General features: G+C 35.2%; 1 protein-coding gene and 2 long non-coding RNA genes across 12 annotated transcripts in view; all 3 read right to left on the bottom strand.

Moving 5' to 3' along the window:
* The window catches only part of LOC127519775 (carcinoembryonic antigen-related cell adhesion molecule 1-like), a 74907-nt gene extending 58300 nt beyond the window's left edge, over positions 1-16607 (bottom strand). For all 7 annotated transcript variants that reach the window (XR_007931890.1, XM_051907331.1, XM_051907335.1 and 4 more), the window contains exon 1: positions 16443-16607. Coding sequence is in view for 6 of the 7 variants with exons in the window: in XM_051907331.1 (XP_051763291.1) it covers positions 16443-16494 (52 nt within the window). In the remaining variant the exon portion in view is untranslated. The remainder of the gene's footprint in view (positions 1-16442) is intronic.
* Positions 192-13014, bottom strand: LOC127519902 (uncharacterized). 3 transcript variants are annotated; one of them, XR_007931952.1, is made up of 4 exons: positions 12663-13014; positions 12275-12454; positions 12043-12119; positions 192-561 (listed from the first exon to the last, which is right to left on the bottom strand). It is a non-coding gene; the product is annotated as an uncharacterized LOC127519902 (long non-coding RNA). The 3 variants fall into 3 exon arrangements; XR_007931953.1 differs by having other exon boundaries at positions 12275-12486; XR_007931954.1 differs by having other exon boundaries at positions 12275-12489.
* Positions 16608-17684: 1077 nt separating the features above from the next.
* LOC127519896 (uncharacterized) lies at positions 17685-23140 on the bottom strand. 2 transcript variants are annotated; one of them, XR_007931944.1, is made up of 7 exons: positions 22761-23140; positions 22053-22107; positions 21824-21953; positions 21502-21741; positions 20448-20595; positions 19784-19901; positions 17685-19671 (listed from the first exon to the last, which is right to left on the bottom strand). It is a non-coding gene; the product is annotated as an uncharacterized LOC127519896 (long non-coding RNA). The 2 variants fall into 2 exon arrangements; XR_007931945.1 differs by lacking the exons at positions 21824-21953; positions 22053-22107 and having other exon boundaries at positions 17686-19671; positions 22761-23135.
* Between the last annotated feature and the right edge of the window lie 741 nt (positions 23141-23881).

Consider the following 23881-nt stretch of genomic DNA (forward strand, 5'->3'; position numbering starts at 1 on the left):
TGTCAATGTATAAAGGTGCTTTCGCTCACATAATGGTGTATTTACAACATCTAACAGCAGGGCTAACAGACTTTAACTAGACAAACCTTGACCCTTTGGGATTTCATTTAGGCCACATTTACACTTCTACATCTTTTAAAAGTGACCCATATCCGATATCTGCATTTACAGGTAGACGAACTGGTTATTTAACAGGTTATGAAGTAAAATATCTAATTTAATTTAATTATCTTCTGTTTAATTGCCAAATGTTTTGACAATCACAATACACTTTTTGTGATGCAAGGTTTTTGTTTTTGCAAACTTCACAATTAAAAGGTATCCATCTCAATTAATTCAGTAATTTAAATAAAAAATAACGTTGTTCATCATGTCATCAACAATTAGTTGTTTTGGTCAGCAGCTGAACAGCTTTAGTTCTCAAGAGAAGGACAAAGAGGAACCCCAAAATGTTAAAGATGTACACAGAAAATCTCACCTTAAGGGAACCTGATGGTGTCAAAGTCCAGATACAAACTTATGAGAGATGAAGATCTGCACCTGCTCTTCATGAACCACCACCTGAGGGAAACAAACCATCATCAGGAAACAAAACACAACTAAACTGGGAGTCTGGAGTGTTATTAATCCTTAAATTAAATGGGGAAAAAAAAGACTTTATTTGAGAAATTAATACAATTAGCAAATATTTGTTTGCAGAGTGTTCTGATCATTTTTACTTGATGTGATTAGGGTGCTCTGGGTGTTTATGTGGTTGTTTAGAAGTTAAAATAGTTCACTCTGAAGTCTCTGGTATTGTGGTCATAACAGATTTGGCGTCGATAGTCGATAACGCTGATGTCGTGCATATATTACGTCACGCGAACATGGCGGCACCCATGTTTACAGTCCATAAAAATATTCCTTTTTTTTTTAGAAAATAAAGTGGATCAAATGAGTTACAGTTCTTACACTACATGACAATAAAACCTTTTAGTAAACGTCTGACACTGTGTTCCTATCTGTTGATAATCATACACTTGAAGCACGTATGCTAATAAAGGCTACCAGTGTTTATCCAAAATGTATCCAAACTTACCACTTTGTTTCGTAGATAATATCCCACGTCAAATTTATGTGTGTTTCCACCTAACGTGGCTGTATTGTAAACATATAACCTCCTCCATTTCCATCTCAAAGACTCTGTCAGTTCATAGCTACCTAACTCAGATAACTTACACAGATTTCTATATAGCAGTGTAGAGATGTAAACACCCTCAGAAATGAAACTATAACAGCCTTTGATCACTAGAGGGATGGGTCATATTCCTATAGAATAAATTGTAATGTGTACTTCATGTGTTTAGGCAACAGTTCACTATTACTATTGCTTAGTATTATTGAAAATGTTCACTACAAAGAAAATTATGCACTGATAAGCCACAAAGCAATTTACCAAAAAAAGTTACTGTAATTACAGTTGTTCTCACTTTAAAATCATTTAAAACAAAATGTTTAGAGTATATGATTTGTCCTTAGATTAGGAAGAGCATCCCACACAGTGTGCTTTTTTTGACTGACTGGTAACTCTTTTATAAATAGTATATACTACAAGCAGTATGTATATTATGCTACTAGAGCGCCATCTAGTATCCTAACCAGAAATTCACCATTCCAAGTTTAGCGCCTCAATCCAATAATAATAATAGTAAATACTAAAATTACAGTTTATTAGACTCAATCACTTGAGTCATTTCTGATTAAAAATTCAATAATTTCATGACAAACTGACAAATTCCAGTCATTATGAGAAAATCAGATGTTTTTATTGGCATTTATCACATGAACACATGAAGAAGTTAATTTCCTTGTTTTAGAAAAAGGAGCTGCAAAGTATTTATATACAAAATAAAATGAAATGTCAAACTCAGACTTGCCTTATGACTTTGACCAGATGCAACAAGTATTAATACATCACAGTGAAAGCATATGTTGAAATGAAGACTTCCCTTTTCTCTAACTCACTTGTGAAGATAATGCAGTGACCAACAACATAAGATTTGACAGTAAAAGAAAATATCATAAAATGAAATGAGCAAATATAAAAAGCGATATAAAAGAGTAGCATAAATGAAGTAACAACACAGATGATGCCTGAAATGTCAAAGGTGAAGGTCTTGATGATTCAGTGTTAGTTCAATACACAATATTTATGATAATAAACTCATACATCATTTCACAACAAACAAATTCACAGCTGTTGTAATTAAATACAATTTGTTTTCACTTGACTTGACTCTTTTCCTTGGTTGCTAAAGACAGACAGTATTTTAGATAAGACACAAAATGACTCAGTAAGTAAATGTATTCAGTAAGCATGCCTGTAAGCCTGTATTTTGTATATTTATATACTTATCTTTATTCTTATTAGTGCTAAAGTCAAACTTTACTCGGCTCTCAAAGTTAACTCTGAAGCAAAGTTAGTTCTAGTTAGTTCTATTTCTCTATTGTAATTACAGTAACTTTTTTGGGTGAAACTATGGTAAATTGCTTTGTGGTTTATCAGTGCATAAACTTCTTTGTGGAGAACATTTTCAATTATACTAATATAAATAACAGTAATAGTGTATAAATGTGTGTGGAAATCATACTGTAACATTCTACTGACAAACAAACTAATAAAACTACAAGCATCAGTGCTTGAACATTGATCATTATGGATATCAAAACAACAGGGATTAAATTAATGAAATGATTCCTGTCGAAAAGCTCTGAAAAAAATGGTTGCTCTTCCCCATAGACAAGTTTCCAGCTCAGGGTGCTTAAAAATGGAGAAATAGAACTAACTAGAACTAACCTTGCTTCAGAGCTAACTTTGATAGCTGAGTAAAGTTTAACTTTAGCACTAATATAAGAATAAAGATATGTATATAAACATACAAAATACAGGGTTACAGGCATGCTGAATACACGCATACAGTGCTACATCAGTACAGGAGCAGTTGTGGCCTACTGATTAGAGATTCGAACCTGACACAAGTTCGACTCTCTAACCAATACCCAGACAGTGGATCTGGGCCTACCCCTGCAAACAAGCTTGCACTGGCCATTTACGGGCCCATTTAGGGCTCTCAGGGGCCCTGCGATGGCAGTCCTAAGTGGGCCCGTAAAGAGCCAGTGCAGGCTTGTTTGCAGGGACACTATGTTTCTGTCTGGGTAAGCGTGCCTGTAATCCTGTATTTTGTATGTTTGAGTTCGAGTCTCAGTACCGGAGAAAATGTAGGTGGGAGTAGTGAATCAACAGCGCTCTCTTCAACTCTCATTACCCACAAACCTTGAGCAAGACACCTGACCCTCAATCACTCCCTGGGTGCCGCAGCAAAAAAAAAAAAGGTGATCCTGGTGTGTGTTCATGGTGTGTGTGTGTTTGGATGGGTGAAATGCAGAGCACAAATTCTGAGTATGGGACACCATATTGGCTACACGTCATGACATTTCTTTCTCCGTGCCCCGCTGCAATGAACTTCCATCTCTGTGAGGGCGGGGGAGATCATGTGGTGAAGGTTACTGAACACTAATTGGCTCATGCATGCTGTATATGTCTGTGCCTTGTAACGACAGACAAATCAGACACAATTATTTGTCATATTTTACAAATAATCTTTAAAACTCACTCTGAGGCCTGCAGGACCCTCCCATGGCCAATCAGATAAGGCTTAGTATATTGGCCCCAAGTATGTGGCCGTGGGGAAAATCAGAGGCAAAAAGATCCATAGCTCTCAAAACAGACTTTCCTGCATTAATTTATAGATGAACTGATCATATGAAATAAAAGATTTACATTTTAAATAAAATAATTATTTATTTGGTTGAATTAATAAAATAAGCCAAATGAGGTTACATGAACATGAACTTTGGTACAATTGACACAAGAACAATTTAAATAATTTTTTTGGTTTAACTAAACAAAACTTTGGTCAGTAATCATGATTATTTAACACATTTAACCCTCCCCTCCCCCAAGAACATGACAGAATGAATCAGATTTAGATAAGATTGATTTTTGAGGTTTTAATTCATCTGTCATTTTTGTTTAAACAGATAAAGAGATCACTTACGCTGATCCGACATTCTACAAAAGAAAAGTACAGAAATCGGTGAGATCATATTCTTAATTTATGTTGTGTGTCTCTGTATAATTTTAGCAGTCAGATTTATTGTTGTGCTTGTATGTGACAGATCATTTTACAAACACAAACAAATGCACCATATGAGATATTCATGAGCCCATTTTTACTGAACAACTTCTCAGGTATTTGTACTGAAATACATTTTTAAAATCAACAGTATGGTGGTTAACTTTTGTTAAGCATGTCAGAGAGGTTCTGGGTTCTCATAGGTTCTAATCCGCCCCCCTTATAGTTTTTTTTCTTTTTTTTCTCATTAAAACCAAAAGGTGTTTGTTAGTGATTCCATATCAAGAGCAGGGACATTTTGTTTTGTGATTTCACCGGAATGAATAGAGTCTCCACGACGGCGTTAAGTCATAGATTGAAGCGCTCAAGCCTCGTCTGTGTGAAGACTGTGCAGTGTGCACGAGCGCAGAGAGAGAACTGATAACAGCGGTAATGAGCACTCGCAAAAAACAAGATCACCTCTGATTTAACACAAATTAACAATTTGCTAATCAAATAATCAAATAGAGATGTTTCTCTCTTAGGTACATCTGTGCCATGAGATGTTTCAAAAAATGGTAGGGACAATATTGACCCTGGCAAAAAGTGGGTTTCACCCCTGCCACCCAAAAATATGCCTATGCGAGAAACACTGAAAGAGTGCAGTGTCTCTAAACTTCATCAGCACTTCAACATTCATATACATGTTAAATTAAAGCCTTCAGAATGTGACAAAATGCACATATTTCTGTTGTTCTGCATGTCTATATGTCTGACTGAGCAGATACAGAATGATTTTTTTTTTTTTTTTAAATCAAAAGTTGAACCAACTTTCAGGAAAAGAAAGAAATGAGGCTGCATTTACATTGTGTTTACACAAAAACAAATCAGATCAGATTTTTCATTACATTTGAAATTCGTATTAGGCTCTTTGAAATTTGGCACAGAGTGCAACAGTCATGTTCCGGAAGTAAAAACAGGAAATTAGGAAATTAATTTTTAAAAATAACTTCCCATCTAACAGAGTTTTGTTATAAGAACGTTCTCTAGATATTCAGTGTTGGTTCTGGGAACATTAAAAAAAATGTCCAGTTTTCTTGACGTTAGAGGAAATATTTTATAAGGTATAATGTTCCTCAAACGTTCTTTCAACTTAATTTTGATTTAAAATTCAACATTGTAGGAACGTTGATTTGTAACATTCCAAGAACATGAAAATGTCCAGTTTCCTTAATGTTAGTAGAATGTTATTTAAAGGTTAGTATGATGTTCCGGAAACATTCTTTCAATCATTCAAACACCTGCTGTGAACAAGCACTGAAAGAAAGAGAAATAAGAACACAAACTACAACTTTCTTCAGCCACAGCCTTAGATGAACTGAAGATAAAAGACATTAAATCTCTGAAGATCTGATTAAACAACTCCACAAACAGCATTACCAGCTTCACTTATTACTAACCAGACTGACTTTATTTCTGTCACACGTCTACAGAAGCTCTTATTGAGAATTAACAGAAGTTTAGATGTTGATGTCTTATTGAAAATGTTTTGTTTGAGGTCACCATCATGGAGATCAGCGGTTGCTTTAGTTGGGCTCTTGACCATTGATTTTTGTTCAGTTGTTTCTTTTTCAACAATTGCAAGTGTTTTCAGAAAACATTTCTTCATTGATTAAGCAGATCAACAGGTCTGTTTTAATGGTCAAATGACTGCATTAAAGTGGTTTAAACAACTAAATTAAACTATTAAACACATATCTTTAATTTAATATCATTAAGTGTCCAGATTTCAAATGTTTCATTATTATATCTTGTATTTTTTTTTTGTTTGTTTTTTTTTTTTTTACAGAATGTTAAAAAGGAGGATGAAGTGGTGTATGCAGGGGTCGTCACTAGAAGATGATCAGACTTCAGTCTTCAGTGAGTGCAAGATCCAGCTGTGTGATTACTTTCACCAGAAGCCTACAGTTGAGATTTGGGATTGGTAGGAATCACAACATAGCAACAACTGGACCTAATATTAACACTCTCCAAGTGCAAAATGAGAGTATGCAAGTTTTCAGCTTGATGTATAATGAGTATAATGACAATAAAGGCTTCAATCAAAAAAGCAAATTATTAAATATTAGTACTGTAAATTGTGCAGTTAAAACATCCTTGAGCTGAACTTTTTTTAGACGCAGTTTGAGGCTTCATCAGCTCAGTTTCAGTGTCAAAAAAATTATCTGCTGTGGTCGGAATAATCTCCATCTGTACAGAGATGTGGTTTGATCTGCTGGACAGCTTCTGCATGAGCATGTGTCTATGGACATCTGTGGTTAATGTCAGTTTGTGCGTGTTTATTTTGGTGTCAAGATAACGTGTCAAGATTATCAAGTTAGCGTGTGGTTTTAGGGTGTTTTTTCCACTACTTTACATATGTTTGCTGTTTAACTTCTGCCCAGAACACAGAACAGCTTTACCACAAAAAAACCCATTAATGTTGGAGTTCGTCAAAAAACAAAAAACAAACAAAAAATATATCACATCAAACAGTGATATTACTGCAAAATATGAAAATATCATATACTATGAAAGTTGAGATTGTTTCATATCAAAAGTAACCTGCTCAGTCTGGTCTGTCGGCATGTTGTCAGTGTCCTCTTTGCTCCGCAATGTTTTTTCACTGCATGAGAAAGTTGAGGTGTTATGTGAGAACAGTAACCTTAAATACTAAATGATGTGATCCTGCAGATAAGCAGAGCTAAAGTTAGGTGTTATTTCCAGCTCTAGCATGAGAAGGTGAAGTCATTTCTAAGAACAACATTTCTTGATATCACGTTTTCCACAGCCATTTTAAGAATAAATACAATGTGTGAATCACTGTTTTAATGTTTATATTTTCATACAAATGTTCAGAGGTAAGTTTTAGTTTCTCCATTTTAGTTAATTTAGTAATTAACTAAAAGTTGCAATGCGGCTGCTGCTACTACTACTACACGTCTCCTATAATGTAAAATATATTTTTCAGTAAAATAACAGTGCTGCAGCCTAAAGGATATTTACTCATTTTTTTATGTGCATCATTACACATTTTTTCAAAGTAGTAGTTTTAAGTTCTTGATCTGTTCTTTGACATAAGTTTGGCTCAAATATGCTTGTTTTCAGAAAAAAAAACTAAATTCAATAAAAAACTGCCATTTTCAATAAGTTTAATGGCTTTTTTCCCAGTTACAGCTTTTGTCTGTTTGCTCGTGTAGTGTGACACTTGACTCATAATACCATGTGACTGATCACTTTATATTACAGCTCCCTCAGAGTCTCTTTTAAGATGTTTTAAGTCTGTGACTTTGAAACTACAATAATACTATGAATAAATGACTGTCAATGTAAATAAAAGGTGCTTTCGCCCACATAATGGTGTATTTACAACATCTAACAGCAGGGCTAACAGACCATGTTAACCAGACAAACCTTGGCCCTTTGGGATTTCATTTAGGCCGCATTTACACAGCAGGTCTTAAAGCCCAATTCCGATTTCTTGAATATATCTTTTTTATTTATTTATTTATTTTCTTTACATCTTTTAAAAGTGACCCATATCCGACATCTGCATTTACATTATACACTTGCTGAAACAACCCAAGTTAGACGTACTGACCCGAAAAAATTTAGGCCGAAAAGAAAGTAAAAACGGTGCAATTTGCAATCAACACTGATGAAATGATAAGCTTTTGCTTTCCGCAGCATCTTTAAAGGTCAGTAAAGCATTGGTCTCTTAAAGGAATAGTATATGACTATCTTTTTTCAGGTGAACACAATTAGAGATATATTTAAACATATCCTTAGTCCTCTAAGTTTTATAATGGTTGTGAATGGGGAGCTGCGTTTTGAAGCCAAAAATAATGCATCCATCCATACAAAAAGTAATCCAAACGACTCCAGGGGATTAATAAAGGCCTTCTGAAGTGAAGCGATGCGTTTGTGTAAGAAAAATATCCATATTTGAATTTATAAAGTTTTAAATAACTAGCTTCCAGCGGACGACTTGTGCCAAACTTGCAACAAATTTAAGCTCCTCTTCTCGTTTATATCGAAATCCTCTGAAATTTCTCTTTAAAAATTTTCTTTTTAGACTTGTAATCCATGACCGGTGATTTGTTTTGCTCTGTCCTCTGTGTCTCTGCATTCGTCATTACGTTGTGCGCAAATCGGGTTGTCTACCATAACCTAGTTATTTGAATTTATACAGTTTTAAAAATGGATATTTTTCTTACAAAAACACATCGCTTCACTTCCGAAGGCCTTTATTAACCCCCTGGAGTCGTATGGATTACTTTTCTTCATGGATGGATGGATAATTTTTGTCTTCAAAATGTGGCCCCCCATTCACTATAATTATAAACCTTGGAGGACTAAGGATATTTTTAAATATATCTCCGATTGTGTTCGCCTGAAAAAAGATAGTCATATACACCTAGGATAGCTTGAGGGTGAGTAAATCATGGGGTAATTTTCATTTTTGGGTGAACTATCCCTTTAAGTGGGTTGAGCCTTTGTCCTTTAATGCGCCACTGAAGAGTCATGTGATCGCAGTTGGTGTCCACCTGATTTAACATAATTCACCACCGTCGGTTTTTCAATGACATATGTCTCGGATTGATAGGGTAATATCTGATCTGTCCACTTACATGGCAGATGCAAATGCACTGTATCCGATTCATATAAGATTTATTTTCACATATGAATGAGTCCATGTGCTTTTTTTCCTGCTTACACGTTTGTGGGTCATAATATCCGATTTGTGCCACATAGGAGGAAAAAAAATCATAATTGGGTCACTTGTAATGTAACCATGTAATGTAAAATTTTTAAATGGTTTCACTGAGAGCTGTCAAAGTCTTTCAACTCTCTGCCAACTCTCACACATTTGGGGTGAAACACATGCTTTCGGGCTCTGTCTCACACTCTTACACTGCCCAGGTAAATCTCACACCAAATGAACCCTAAAAAGGGTAAGACCGTTTTTGCTTATGTCCATGTTTTTCTCCCTTGTTTGTTTAGAGAGGGAGTAAGGTAAGAACTTTGTTGTTCCTTTTGAAGTTTAATTTGAAAGGTTAAAAAGTGTTCCAATCAAAGTCAGAACTTTACGTTTATTATTTTGGCCTTATCCCCTCCTGAAGCCACACTTCCATTTTGTGTACTTTGAACCTGCCAAATAAATGTCACTTTTGAGTGTTTGAGTGCTGGGACAGGAGAGGAGAGCTCCTGCTTGTCTGTTAATGTTAACTGTCACAAACTTCCTTGTTACTCCTGCCCTGACCCCTACACTGGAGAGGCATGTAACATATACGCTAGTGATGGGAGAAACTAAGCTTTTTTGAAGCTTCGAATCAATTGAATCAATTGCTTCGTCAAACGATTCACTGTTTCGAAGCATTCGAAATGCCATACGCTGGTGAAGCCTGCCGGTCAAAACAGTGTAAATGCAACAAAAACTCAAGCCAAACATGTATAAAACAGCTTTTAAAAACCCTTTTCAGGCGTTTTATTGAAAGTATAATCTATCAAATACAATTAACTAATCATCTAATATCATTAAATATTAAGTGTCTGTGTAATATGTGTTCTAAACAGGCCAACCATTGAACCACTGAAACCACCAGGTGAACCATTAATGTTTCGAAACAGTTATGACGTAACAAAGCCTCGTTTACTGAAATCACATGACTTTGGCAGTTTGAAACAGGCTCCAAACCACTGATTCGAAACAAAAGATTCGTAAAAGTTTCATGAAGCAGTGTTTCGAAAGCACCCATCACTAACGTATGCCATTCAGTCTGCGCAGCGCTGCATGAAGTCAGACACATGTATTGACAAGTTATGGGTTTTAATTAAACCAATGAAGACCTGCAACCTCTTGATTTGACCTATCTGTACCAATCACATTTTCCCCACACCGGTCAAGGTCACTTTATACAAGCTGCTGACCCCCACCTGCGCCACGATCACCGAAGATGTTTAGGCGGCATTGTTAAAACGTACTATTTGTGCACATAAAGCAGATTTACATGTCTAAGATAACTTATTAATTTGAGTTGTTAATTTTAACCTTAATAACACAAGCTAACAGGGCTCCCTCTATGTTTACAGCATTAGTTGAGAGATTTTTTCCTTGAGAAAAATTGAGAATAACATTTAGCTACTCTACCTGATATTTATCCATATGAATCCATACTGAATCAAGATCGGAATCATAAGCTTATGAATAGAAATTGTGAAATTTGTGTCAAGCACTAAAACAGTAGGGTACCAGTTATTGTACCATGATGTAAACATTGTAATATGTTGTCACTAAACTTAATGATATTCTGTTTAGTTACCACATGTTTTGACAATCACAATAAACTAATTGCTGAATCGACCCTTCGCAAAGACCCGCCCCCCAAGCCATGGCGCTGTCACGCCACACAGAGTGAAAAATACATCGCGGAGCAAAGAGGACACTGACAACACGTTGACAGACAAGACAGAGCAGGTTACTTTTGACATTAAACAAAGTCCCAGCTTTCAAATTATGTAATTTAAGAAATTCAAACAATAAAAACCTTTAATATGTGGTGACAGATCGCTGTAGCGCCTCAGCTCAAGTGGCTCGTGAACCGATCATCTCTTCTTACTAGTTCATTTATAGCATCAAATAAACATGAATGAACATCAGAAGGAATGTTGTTTCAAACGCGGAAAGACACACCATTTTCAAAGTTCAGGTCCACCGAGGTTAATCTTAACGTTAACTCCTGACTGCTTTGTCGGACAAAATGGCGGATTCGGCGTTATGATTGGTTAGATCGCTTGTCAATCAAACTCCCGGCGAAGAGTCAATTACTACTCATGCAGGTCGCTTTATTTGATGAATTAAAATTGTGGGGAAACGCAGCGCTGTTTTACTTGCGCTGTTTTACTTGCGCTGTTTTACTTGGTCAAAACAATCATACTAAAAATACATTTGAGTGTGTTGAAAGTTATACCGCTACTACTGTATATTTGCTTGGTGGCTGGTATGAGACACTTACTGCACATTGCAGTAATCTAGATCAGTTAGAATATCATATTATTAAAAGCGGGATGACTTGTGTTGTTAAATGGTGTGCAATTAAATTTAAAACATTGTATGGTGGAAAAATGCTGTATTACTGTTACTACAAATAAAGATCTTTCTGATTATGCTATGTTAGCCACTTGACACAATAGTGTTGGTACAAACATGTTCTCTTGAAAACAAGAGATTCAAACAATAAGACTAACTGAGTTGAGCTATATAATTCATTTTATGATGATAAATGTATTCAAACAGTTGTTCACCTGTCTAATAAAACTCATAATATATATTTAATATTATGTGTTTAATATTAAACATCTTTGGTTTTTCAGTGGTTTCTACAAAAGTAGAACCAGAAATCGAGGGTAACACGGATATGACGTCATGCAATGCAATGCAATGACACGGGATCTCTCTGAAATTAAACATTGTTGGAAACATTTGGAATAATGTGTGCACAAATCAATAAAATATATAGCATTGTTCTTATGGTTTTTGTATATAATCCAAAAATCTTACATATTGCACCTTTAACAAACATGTATTTGTAATATAGTAGTATCATCCACAATCATTCTTGTGTAAAGTGTCCAAGTGGATCTACTCAAAATTTCACAACTCCCAAATATACAAGAAAAGGCACAAACTTCACAATTAAAAGGTCATTCATCTCAATTAATTCAGTCATTTAAATAAAAAATAACTTCATTATATCATCAACAATTGGTTGTTTTAAACAGCTTTAGTTCTCAAGAGAAGGAAAAAGAGGAACCCCAAAATGTTAAAGATGCACACAGAAAATCTCACCTTAAGGGAACTTGATTGTGTCAAAGTCCAGATACAAACTTGTGAGAGATGAAGATCTGCACCTGCTCTTCATGAACCTGAGGAAACCAAACCATCATCAGGAAACAAAACACGACTGAACGTGCAGTCTGGAGTGTTATTAATCCTTAAATTAATGGGAAAAGTTTATTTAATTTGAGAAATTATTAGCCTACAATTAGCAAATAAGTGTTCTGATGTTTTTTTTTTGTACCTTGATGTGATTAGGGTGCTCTGGGTGTTTGTGTGGTTGTTTAGAAGGTAAAATTGTTCACTCTCAAGTCTCTGGTATTGTCGTCTCCAGATATATGGCTCGGGTCCAAAATGTAAAAATCACCCGGAAGTCCATAACGCCGATGTTGTGCATATGACGTCGGGCGAACATGGCGGCACCCTGTTAGTTGTTTACAGTCAATAAAAATATTCCTTCTTTGGAAAATAAAGTGGATCAAATGAGTTACAGTTCTTACACTACATGACAATAAAACCTTTTAGTAAACGTCTGACACTGTGTTCCTATCTGTTGATAATCATACACTTGAAGCACGTATGCTAGCATTATATAGACTACCAGTGTTTATCCAAAATGTATCCAAACTTACCACTTTGTTTCGTAGATAATATCCCACGTCAAATGTATGTGTGTTTCCACCTAACGTGTAACCTCCTACATTTCCATCTCAAAGATTCTGTCAGTTCATGCATAGCTCAGATAACTTACACAGATTTCCAGCAGCATATAGGCTACTACGTGTTATTTGTATCTACTACACTCACTGCCTTCCAACATGTGCTACAGATATAAACACCCTCAGAAATGAAACTATAACAGCATTTGACCACTAGAAGGATGGGTCATATTCCTACAGAATTGTAATGTGTACTTCATGTGTTTAGGAAACAGTTCACTATTACTATTGCTTATATTAGTATTATTGAACATGTTCACCACTGATAAAGAATATTATGCACTGATAAACCACAAAGCAATTTACCATAGTTTCACCCAAAAAAGTTACTGTAATTACAGTTGTTCTCACTTTCAAATCATTATTTAAAACAAAATGTTTAGAGTACACGACATTTCCGAACAGCATCCCACACAGTGTGCTTTTTTTCACTGACTGGTAACTCATTTATAAATAGATTATACTACAAGCAGTATGTATATTATGCTACTAGAGCGCCATCTAGTATCCTAACCAGAAATTCACCATTCCAAGTTTAGCACCTATATCCAATAATAATAATAGTAAATACTAAAATTACAGTTTATTAGACTCAGTCACTTGAGTTATTTCTGATTACAAACTCAATAATTTCATGACAAACTGTTTTTATTGGCATTGATTACATGAAGAAGTTAATTTCCTTGTTTCAGAAGAAGGAGCTGCAAAGTATTTATAGTATTTATATACAAAATAAAATGAAACTCAGACTTGCCTTATATAGACCACCTAGCTATTAAATAAAGATTTAATAGAGAGAGGTTAGTGATAGCAAACAATAGCCTTTTTATGCAAGCTCCTAGTGTAACAGGTATAAAAATTATACTGTTAAATAAATGTATCATTAAGTAGAATTTACACAAAATTATTCATTTACATATACCCGATATAGCTGCATAGCTGCAATATAGCTGAATGAAATTTGAGTGATTTCCCCTTTAAGTGTTGTGATGGCATAACCTGTTCTGTCTCTGTTCTGTTTTCCCATTTGCATTTTAACTGAATGGGAAAGAGAACATTAATGGCTATTCACCCAAGGATCACAGATAGCAACGTAGTGTCCGCACAGATCCGGCCCACATCTGGCACATGTGGTGTGATGATCCAGCTCACATGCTGCACTGAATTACGGTCCTTGTGTGGGCCGTTTCTGTTTGCCAGATCTGAGCCACAAGCAGGCCACAGCAAGCAGTTAAGATTCAAAATAAAAAAGTTATCAAGCTATTTGATGTCACGCCGTTTAAAGATCATATCCTGCTTGTCTGACAATGTTGAACAGTCATTTTAAGAATGCATATGTATGATTTACTGTTTTAATATTTATGGTATGCAAATGACCGATGGTTGTTAATTTCTTTAGTTTCAGTTTAGGGGGGTAACACTGCTAACAAATGAATGTTTCTACTTTACAAGTGTAAGAAATATGTGCATATTCAGAAAAATAGAGTGTGAAAATTAAATTAAATTTCAATTAAAAATGTACATTTTCAACAACATGAATACTTTAATTTTTCTCATTTGCACTTGGTTAACTGTTAACCTTCACCAACACCACTGGTGCACACGCCATCTAGTGGTTGAACAATCATTACATTTGGCTCTTACAGTTGATAACCCACTGCCACTGTTGATCTCTAGTTTATAAAGGCCAAAGTCTGTGACTTTAACTTTCCTGATTTGGAGATCTCCAGTCTGATTGTCCAGCTGCAGTGTCTCTCTATTAGAGAGAATTTTAAAAAGAAATGTCAGAGGATTTCGATATAAGAGGGGCTTGAGTTTGTTACCCAGACCTAAACCACGAGAGGTGTCTACTCTCTTCTAAGCTTACGTTACTCCTACACAACAAACTCAAGCTCCTCTTCTGTTATATCGAAATCCTCGTTTTAGTCTTCTAATTTGTGACCAGTGTTTTGTTTTGCTCTATCTTCTGCGCTTCCGTGTTCGTCAATACGTCATGCTTCGGGTCAAAGGTTACTCTTCCGCTGGAACTAGACTACGGCAGTCAGTGATTATAGTTTATAAAGCTATAAATGTGGATATTTTTCTTATAAAAAGAAAGGCCTATATTAACCCCTTGGATCCATATAGATTACTTTTATGATGGATGGATGTGCTTTTCAAAATCGTGAGCGCCATTCACAACCATTATTAAACTTGGAAGAGCCATATTTTTTAATATAACTCCGATTGCGTTCGTCTGAAAAAAGATAGTCATATACACATAGGATGGCTTGAGGGTGAGTAAATCATGTGATAATTTTCATTTTTGGGTGTTCTAACCCTATAATTGATGTCAGTTTTTTTCTGTCAGCAGATGAAGGGAAAGGAAGGGAAGCGAAGCGAGCGGCTGTAGGTTTGTTCATCCCTTAAGGAACAAAAATATATGTGAATATACTGCAAAATATAATGTGATATGTTACATAATACATGTCCATATATGGGAAACTAGTGCTTATATTTTTCAATATACTGCATTATCTGCATTGACCATGTATGGCTATATACATATACAATATTTAGAAATTAAGACAAAAATAGCATTACATGTAATATTCATAAAGTTTTATCCTTTAATGTGTACATATATTGCACATACATGTTCCCATATAAATGTGAATGTATTGTACATACATATATACACACATCAAAGTCCCTTTAAGACAAGTCATTTCACTCGGCGGCCATCTTTGAAACGCCTCTCGGGCATGCAAGTGCAACTCCTATCTATTTGAATGGGGAAACATCAAATTCTCCAAAGCTGTTTGCTACGGAAGCCCTAAACGGCCATAGATTATTATTTTTTTTTTTTATCTTGTTTTGTCGTGATCACGACTTAATTTTCTCGTGATCTCGAGATAACAAAAGTTGTTTTGTCGTGATCACGACTTATTTTCCGTAAATTGCTGATCGCAGATGTTTGATTTATTAGATGAGGAAATGACTGCAGCTGGTGATGAGGCTCAAACCAGCACATACAGTAGACTTTGACTATTTAATTTTACTTAACATTGTTTTATTTATCCGCTATATTGACAAGACCGTTTTGAAGGATATTGGTTTACTTATGGCCTTTCTGTGTGCTTGAGCTCAACTGAGACTTGAGAGTTTGTAGACGTTTAAAAGGTTGTTGTGTCGACCTTGATTTATTGCAACATTGAGGTGTTCAGATTTATTTTGATTTTAGAAAATAAACTTGATTTCTCATCTTACAAATCAATTGTTTCTTATTTTCACCGGCATCCCTCAGGACTAGTGCATCTCTGAGCCTACAAATCATATTGGAATTGGTTACTTGTAACTTGTAGTGGAGTCATTTTCGATGTAGGGTATCAGTACTTTTACTCAAGTCATATCGGAATTGGTTACTTGTAACTTGTAGTGGAGTCATTTTCGATGTAGGGTATCAGTACTTTTACTCAAGTAAATTTGGTTTTATATTCGGACTTCCGCATAGGCTACAATAACTTTGTACACTACATTGGACATTCAGTGGACGTTCGCAAGTAAGTATGCCATTAAAATAATACTTGCCCATTTTGATCGATTGTGAAAAATGTTGTAGGTTTACAATCGTTGGTTGTAAATATCATGTCGCTGTTCAGAATTTGCATATAATACTTCTCTACCTTGTAGAGTAAAACAGTAAAGCCTTACCTTGGTAGAGTAAAAATGAACCAACTGAGAGGAAAATGAAGAGAACACCCATTTTTCACCGATTTTCATCAGACAAAACGCGCTGAAATTCTGTGAAATAATGGCGTCTCAATCGCTCTTCCGCATTAATGCCAGTTCAGTTGGAATGTGGCTCAGATTAAATACTTGGGGTTTCGAGTCTGACGACAGCACGAGGGCGTGGCTTATTATTTGATTTGATACTCAGTTATTATCAATGTTGAAAACAGTTGTGTTGCTTAATATTTTTTTGGAACCTGTGATACTTTTTTCAGGATTCACTGATGAATAAGAGGTTAAAAAGAACAGCATTTATCATAATATAAATATTTTCTAACAACATAAATCTTTACTATCACTTTTTATCAATTTAACACATCCGTGCTCAATAAAAGTATTAATTTCTTTCAAAAAAAAAAAAAAAAAATGACTGACCCCAAACTTTTGAATGGTAGTGTATATTGTTACAAAAGATTTCTATTTTAAATAAATGCTGATATTTTTTTAAAACTTTTTATTCATCAGTGAATCCTGAAAAAGTATCACAGGTTATAAAATAATATTAAGCAGCACAACTGTTTCCAACATTGATAATAAATCAGCATATTACAATGATTTCTGAAGGATCATGTGACACTAAGACTGGAGTAATGACTGATGAAAATTCAGCTTTGATCACAGAAATAAATTATGTTTTGAAGTATATTAAAATAGAAAACCATAATTTTAAATTGTAATAATATTTCACAATAGTATTGTTTTTCTGTATTTATTATGAAATAAATGCAGCCTTATTGAGCATAAGAGACTTTGTTCAAAAACATTAAAAATAGTAGTTTCCAAACTTTTGACTGGTAGTGTATATATAAATGAATATATAGACTTGCTTAAAGGCATAGTTTACCCAAAAATGAAAATTTAAACACCTTCAAGTTGTTCTAAACCTGTGACTTTCTTTCTTTCTTCTGTTGAACAAGAATGTTGGTAACCACACAACTGATGGCCACCATGAACTGTCTAGTTACCAAAAATCTTTAAAACATTTTCTCTTGTGTTCAACAAAAGAAACTTTAACACAGGTTTAGAACAACTTGAGGGTGATTAAATGATTTCAATAATCCCTTTAACACAGCTTACATTTTTCATAGTGTAATTTCAGATCAATTGTATTTCACTGGTGTGATGTCAGACCTATTTTAGTAATATTTCCATGTCTTCAAATGACAGTGTAATAAATCTGAACTATATTAACATTGTATTGTTAAAAGGACTGTTTATTCAAAAGTAAACGTTTATAGAAGGCAGTTAAATGTGTCAATCACATCTATTAGCTTAGGAGGCATTTATAGATGTTTCAATAAAATGTTAAACATGCACTCTTCACTGGTCTCTCACACAAATTCATAGTACAAAATAATACATGGTGTTCAGTAACATATCTAAAGGTAATCAAGTTTACACAATTTGCATGTTAATACAAAAGACAAGAGTATTTTGTGTGGTTAAATTGTTATTTGGAATGCAATTCATTTATATGCACCCAGAGAACAACAAACTCAATGAAACTTAAGTAACCCTCTGCTACTCCTGGAACACAAAACCAACTGTTACAACCCCTGATAGTGTTGAATCAAGGGGTAAAGGGTTGTAACATTAAACTTGGGAGAAGACACATACACAAATATGTCATAACCAGGTGATGTGTACAAGGCAAGGACACAAGTCTGAACAAGCAAATGATTTATTTACAATATGTAAGGGTATGAAAATAGCATGAGAAGGGAAAAATGTGTTTACAATGAAGAAATAGAAATAAAAAATAAAATATACTATTTACACATATGCAAAAAAAGTTATTACAAATTACAAATGAGTAACAAATTGGGAAGGGGAGGAGAATTGGTCAAGGGACATGAGAGGCAAGATGAATGATTACAGATACACAAGAGTACAGTTACACAAACTGGGAACATGCTAATCTAATCTCACAGGGTCTACACTGTAGTCCCTAGAAAACAGACAGAGGCTATAACACAACAACAGAAGGCCTCGCGAGTGGCGTCTTGACTCCAATTTTATGCCACGGTGCAGCAAACACATTGGAGATGGGGTCAATGACGTAACGGTAAACACAGAGTCAGGTGCTGTGACACTATGAAAGAAAGTAAAAAGTAGGGAAAGCACTCAAGGGAAGAAAAGAACAAATATTAAAGGGTTAGTTCACCCAAAAATTTAATTTCTGTCATTAATTACAGAGACAGTTGTAGAGACAGTGCAGCGCTTCCAGGTTATACATCAGAACGAGAATCTCAATTTGGCCGATGTTCTTCACATGAGCAACACAACGCATGTGTGTGATACTGAGGCAGACCAATTATGAGCCGGCGTTCTGATGTAGAACCCGGAAGCACTGCTCTGTCTCTACAACGTAAACAGAGTAGGACAGGTAAGAGAAGAAATTAAACAAAGTCATTATTTTTGTTTCATAACATTAAGGCTGAACCACTGTAGTCACATTGACTATTTTAGTTTTTATTTCTATTATGTTTTTACTACTTTTACTACATGCTCATTTGTAGTTACTTTGATTTTTTAATTTATTTGTTATTACCATGTATGTCCAAAACTGTAATTTCACACACACACAAAAAAATGTTGCAACATTTCACCAAAATCAAGATTGAATAGGCTACATTTGGTCAAAACCTCATGTTATAAAAAGATGAAGTGCTATGGCTATTTAAGACAATATTGGCTGATTAGACGGCAATACTGAGCTAAACTGCAAACTGTTTGCCCTCTCTCTCTTCACCGTTCCCACATCTCAGACCCCCGCACCCCATAAAAACATTGGATCTATGCAAATCCCATAAGTGACCCATTTTGATCTCAAAAAGGGGAGTTGTCACTGAAAGGTGAGGAGTTTGCATCTATGAATGTGGTAATTATGTTGCTGTCTCTTGGGAATCAGAAACCTCACAGATTTTATCAAAAATATCTTAATTTGTGTTCTGAAGATGAACGAAGGTCTTACGGGTGTGGAATGACATGAGGACGAGTAATTAATGACAGAATTTTCATTTTTGGGTTACCTAAACCTTTAACATAATGCATTTTGTTTGAGTTTGTGGTACACAAACTTCCTCATTTCCACTGCATGGCGCTGTGTCAGCTGGCTTGGACTGATGCCTCTCGTCAGGGCAAGAGCATTCTGGACAGATAAATTAAAATATTTAATGCCAAATAAAAGTCCATTTATGTATTCAAAAGAAAATGTTTCACAAAGAAACAAGTTGCGGTTATGAAGCTTTGTAATGCCTTACCAGTAGTACAAAAGCCCCCCAACTGCTGGCATCTTTTTGTGGTGCAGAGCAGAGACCACCATATTCCCAGAATCCTCCCAATTCATTGGTATGACTGTACCTCACAGCCATATACCTCCTGAGTAAATAAGTGGAATACATTCAATTATTTACAAGGTTAAATTGAGTATTTATAATGTTTCCATAATTTGGCCTAGTTCAACTTTAAATTACATCTAAGGGTGCTTTCACACTGGCAGTTTAGTTCTAAACAGAGCACAGGTCGCATGAAAAATTGATAATGTGAAATCTGTCATAACACCCTGGAGCACACCAGGGTACTGAACCTGAGACTACCTGTAGGAGGTGGTCTGAGCTCAGTGAGTTCTGTAGCACTGGAACTAGTAATCACTGTAGCACTAATCACTATGCCATGATTCACGTGAAAATGAAAGCAACTCAGGTTCGCATTTGTACAGGAAGTAAAGTAAATTGGGCATGTGGTTTAGCCGATGACGACAGTGTGAAAGCCCTTAAAGATCAATATGATGGCCGATAAACAAGCAGAACTTAATTCTGTTGGAGTGAAGAGTAAAAATATGTACAATATGCTATGATATATATATTAAAAAAAAAAAACCATGTACAGTAACATTACTCAATTTGTAAAAATTCTACATCTTACCTCCACATATCAACATACAAGACATTGTTTCCCAACATTGAGTCCAGTATTCATACTTCCATATTTGAAACATCAGCTACCAGAAGTATCCAGTGATTGTCGCTCACATTGATTGGAAGGAAAATCCATTTCATTTGGGAGAACGCACCTTAAAATAAAAGACATCAAGAAGAAAAAGTGACATACTGTTGAGATAACATTCACTTTCTTTCTATGCAACCCATTACAATGTAAATATGCGATTAAACTTTAATGCTAGGAGACTAAATGTCTATCATCAGCCATTGGTTAATAAATTACATTTCACTGGCCAGTGTTTGAATTAGATGCTAAGTCCAGTATAAGTTTAGCACAGATATATTTTCACTTGCTTTGTCTTTAACACTGAGTGCTTGAAAGTTTCGCTCTGCACTATTTCAATTAATCTCAATGGATGCACAAAGTATTTGACGTACCGTAAACTCTGTGAATGTGCATGACTCGCTGTCGCTTAGTGTTCCTTTAAGTTTTATAATAAGAAGAAATAAAATGTATAATATATAATGAATGATTCCACCAAAACAGCTCGTCTTTGTAAAATGGCACATCTTTTTACATTAAAGGGATAGTTCACCCAAAAATTAAAATTCTATCATCATTTACTCACCCTCATGTTGTTCCAAACTTGTATAAATTTCTTTCTTCTGTTGAGCACAAAGGAAGATATTTTGATTAAAGTTTGTAACCAGGCAACTTTGGGGCACCATTGACTTCCATAGCAGGAAAAAAAAACTACTATGGAAGTCAATGGTGCCCCAAAACTGTTCAGTTTAACACATTCCTCAAAATATCTTCCTTTGTGTTCAACAGAACAAAGAAATTTGTAAAGGTTTGGAACAACTTGAGGGTGAGTAAATGATGACAATTTTCATTTTTGGGTGAACTATCCCTTTAATGTAAAAAGATGTGCCATTTTACAAAGATAAGCTGTTTTGGTGGAATCATTCATTATATAATATATATATATATATATATATATATATATATATATATATATATATATACACACACACACCACAAACTCGTTGTGCTCCTCAAACCATTCCTGAACCATTTTTGCTTTGTGGCAGAAGCATTATCCTGCTGAAAGAGGCCACAGCCACCAGGGAATACAGTTTCCATAAAAGGGTGTACATGGTCTGCAACAATGCTTAGGTAGGTGGTACGTGTGGTAAGTGGTACATCCTCTGACAAATCTTCCACCTGTCAAACCAGACGATGTGGCCCTTTTTCTTTCTTTCTTTTATCATCAGACCTACAATGAAAAGACAATAAATTGTAATAATAATCTTCAGTTCTATAAAAGCAACCAAAACATCTCTTATTGTCATTCTTACCAAACAATGAAAGATGTCAGTGTTTCTCTCTTGTGGCATTCTAGTACAGTGCTGAGGTCCGATTTATTGGTGCCAGACACAGTGTTTTTTTTTTTGATGTTCAGCACTTTAAAACAACCAGGGAGCCATTCTGTTCCAAAAGATTTAAGAAGGTAGTCTGTAAGGAAGGACTAAGGGAGAACATTGTGCATTTGAATAGACTTTTGAACTTTATATATTATAAGCTCACCTAGAGTATTTCTGGTCTGGTCTGCCTCTGCCATTATGCACAGGAAACAGAGGACCTAAAAAAAATAAATAAAAAAAATGTATAAATGTGAAATGTGAAAACAGATTCTTCTTATATCATATATTGTATGTGCACTTCAATGCTTGGTGTTTCAGGCTGGATGCTTGTCTCATATTATTGTTATTATTATAGCCTTTATAAATTTGAATTATTGAAAACTCGGTTGAAGTGCACATACAATATATAAGAAGAATCTGTTTACACATTTATACCTTTTTTTTAGGTCCTCTGTTTCCTGTGCATAATGGCTGAGGCAGACCAGAAATACTCTAGGTGTGTATCATATCATATAGGTGTACATTATATCTTATAATATATCATTTCAAGTTCAAAAGTCTATTCAAATGCAGAATGTTCTCCCTTAGTCCTTCCTTACAGACTACCTTCCTAAGTCTTTTGGAACAGAATGGCTCCCTGATTGTTTTAAAGTGCTGAACATTTCAAAAAACACTGTGTCTGGCTTCGTCACCAATAAATCTGACCTCAGCACTGTACTAGAATGCCACAAGAGAGAAACACTGACTTCTTTCATCAACCTGAGACACCAAGCATCTGGACTGAGACGTTCACTCTACAAATTAACTTTGTAAGTAATTATTTGATCACATTTGACCGTTCATGTTTGAAAAAAGAGAATATTAAACAAACCTTTAAGTAATCTAGATCGACGTTGTTCCCCTGGGGCTGTTTCGCCGTCTTTTCGGGGCATGTAAACGGCGCATGATCCTTGACCTTGCGAACAAGCCACGCCCTCGTGCTGTCGTCAGACTCGAAACCCCAAGTATTTAGTCTGAGCGAAAGAAATATGGCCTTCCAAAGATAATGTGGTCTAAAGGTATTATTTGGGGATTTCCTCGATATGGTGTACGTTTGGGGCCATCTGGTGGCCAAAGTATCCTTTACTATTTCATTGTCTTCAATGCCATGCATTTTATATTTCTTTGTCAATTACATGTTCTTTAATTAATTTATTTTATGTTACTCCACTCACTTGGCCTGTACCAGATGTTTGAAATTATTATTATTATTATTATTTAACTCCATGAAGTATGATTTTTATAAAAAGCCTTGTGTACTAATTGTGAGGAGGCATCTTACCCCAAGGGTCTAAATGTCAACTTTCATTACAGACAAAAAATGGTAATTTTGTGAATTTATAGCATTTACCCACACAGACAGTGTAAATAATGTACACATCATAACAAAAAGTTAGTTCTAAACATTAGTTTATTAGTTCTTTATAGTCCTAAAGAGTGCAACAGTGAAATAACAAATTTCCAGTGGCTTAAATATTTGTTTTATTTAGCATTAAATTAGATGCATCTTAACATTTTGATTATTGATTATTAAAGTGACAAAATCATTTCAATTAAGCATGATTTTTCTCTCTAATATTTGTCCATTTGGGTAAACAATAATCTTTTATAAATATATGAGGAATGAAGATCATTATATGAGACACTCACCCAGCCAGCACAGCTATGTGGGGCCCAGATGTGTGTCACCTGGGCTGTCTAACTGGGGCTCAGCCAGTTTTGTCCTCAGTTTCCATGAAGGCCCCACATGGGTTAGCCCAGATGAAATGAAAACACTACTCAGTGTGCACACTACAGGCTGTTAAATGTAACACTGAATCAGTGTTGGAGTCAATTAGATAATTAAGTGATAACAAGCAGAATCACCGATGGACAAGCTCCCTCAGCTCCGTCAAGGTCAGACATCAGTAAGGCTCCATTTAACTGATAAATGGCGCCTTCTGGTGGATGTTT

Source organism: Ctenopharyngodon idella, chromosome 10 (genome assembly GCF_019924925.1).
Source record: "Ctenopharyngodon idella isolate HZGC_01 chromosome 10, HZGC01, whole genome shotgun sequence".
NCBI lineage: Eukaryota > Metazoa > Chordata > Actinopteri > Cypriniformes > Xenocyprididae > Ctenopharyngodon > Ctenopharyngodon idella.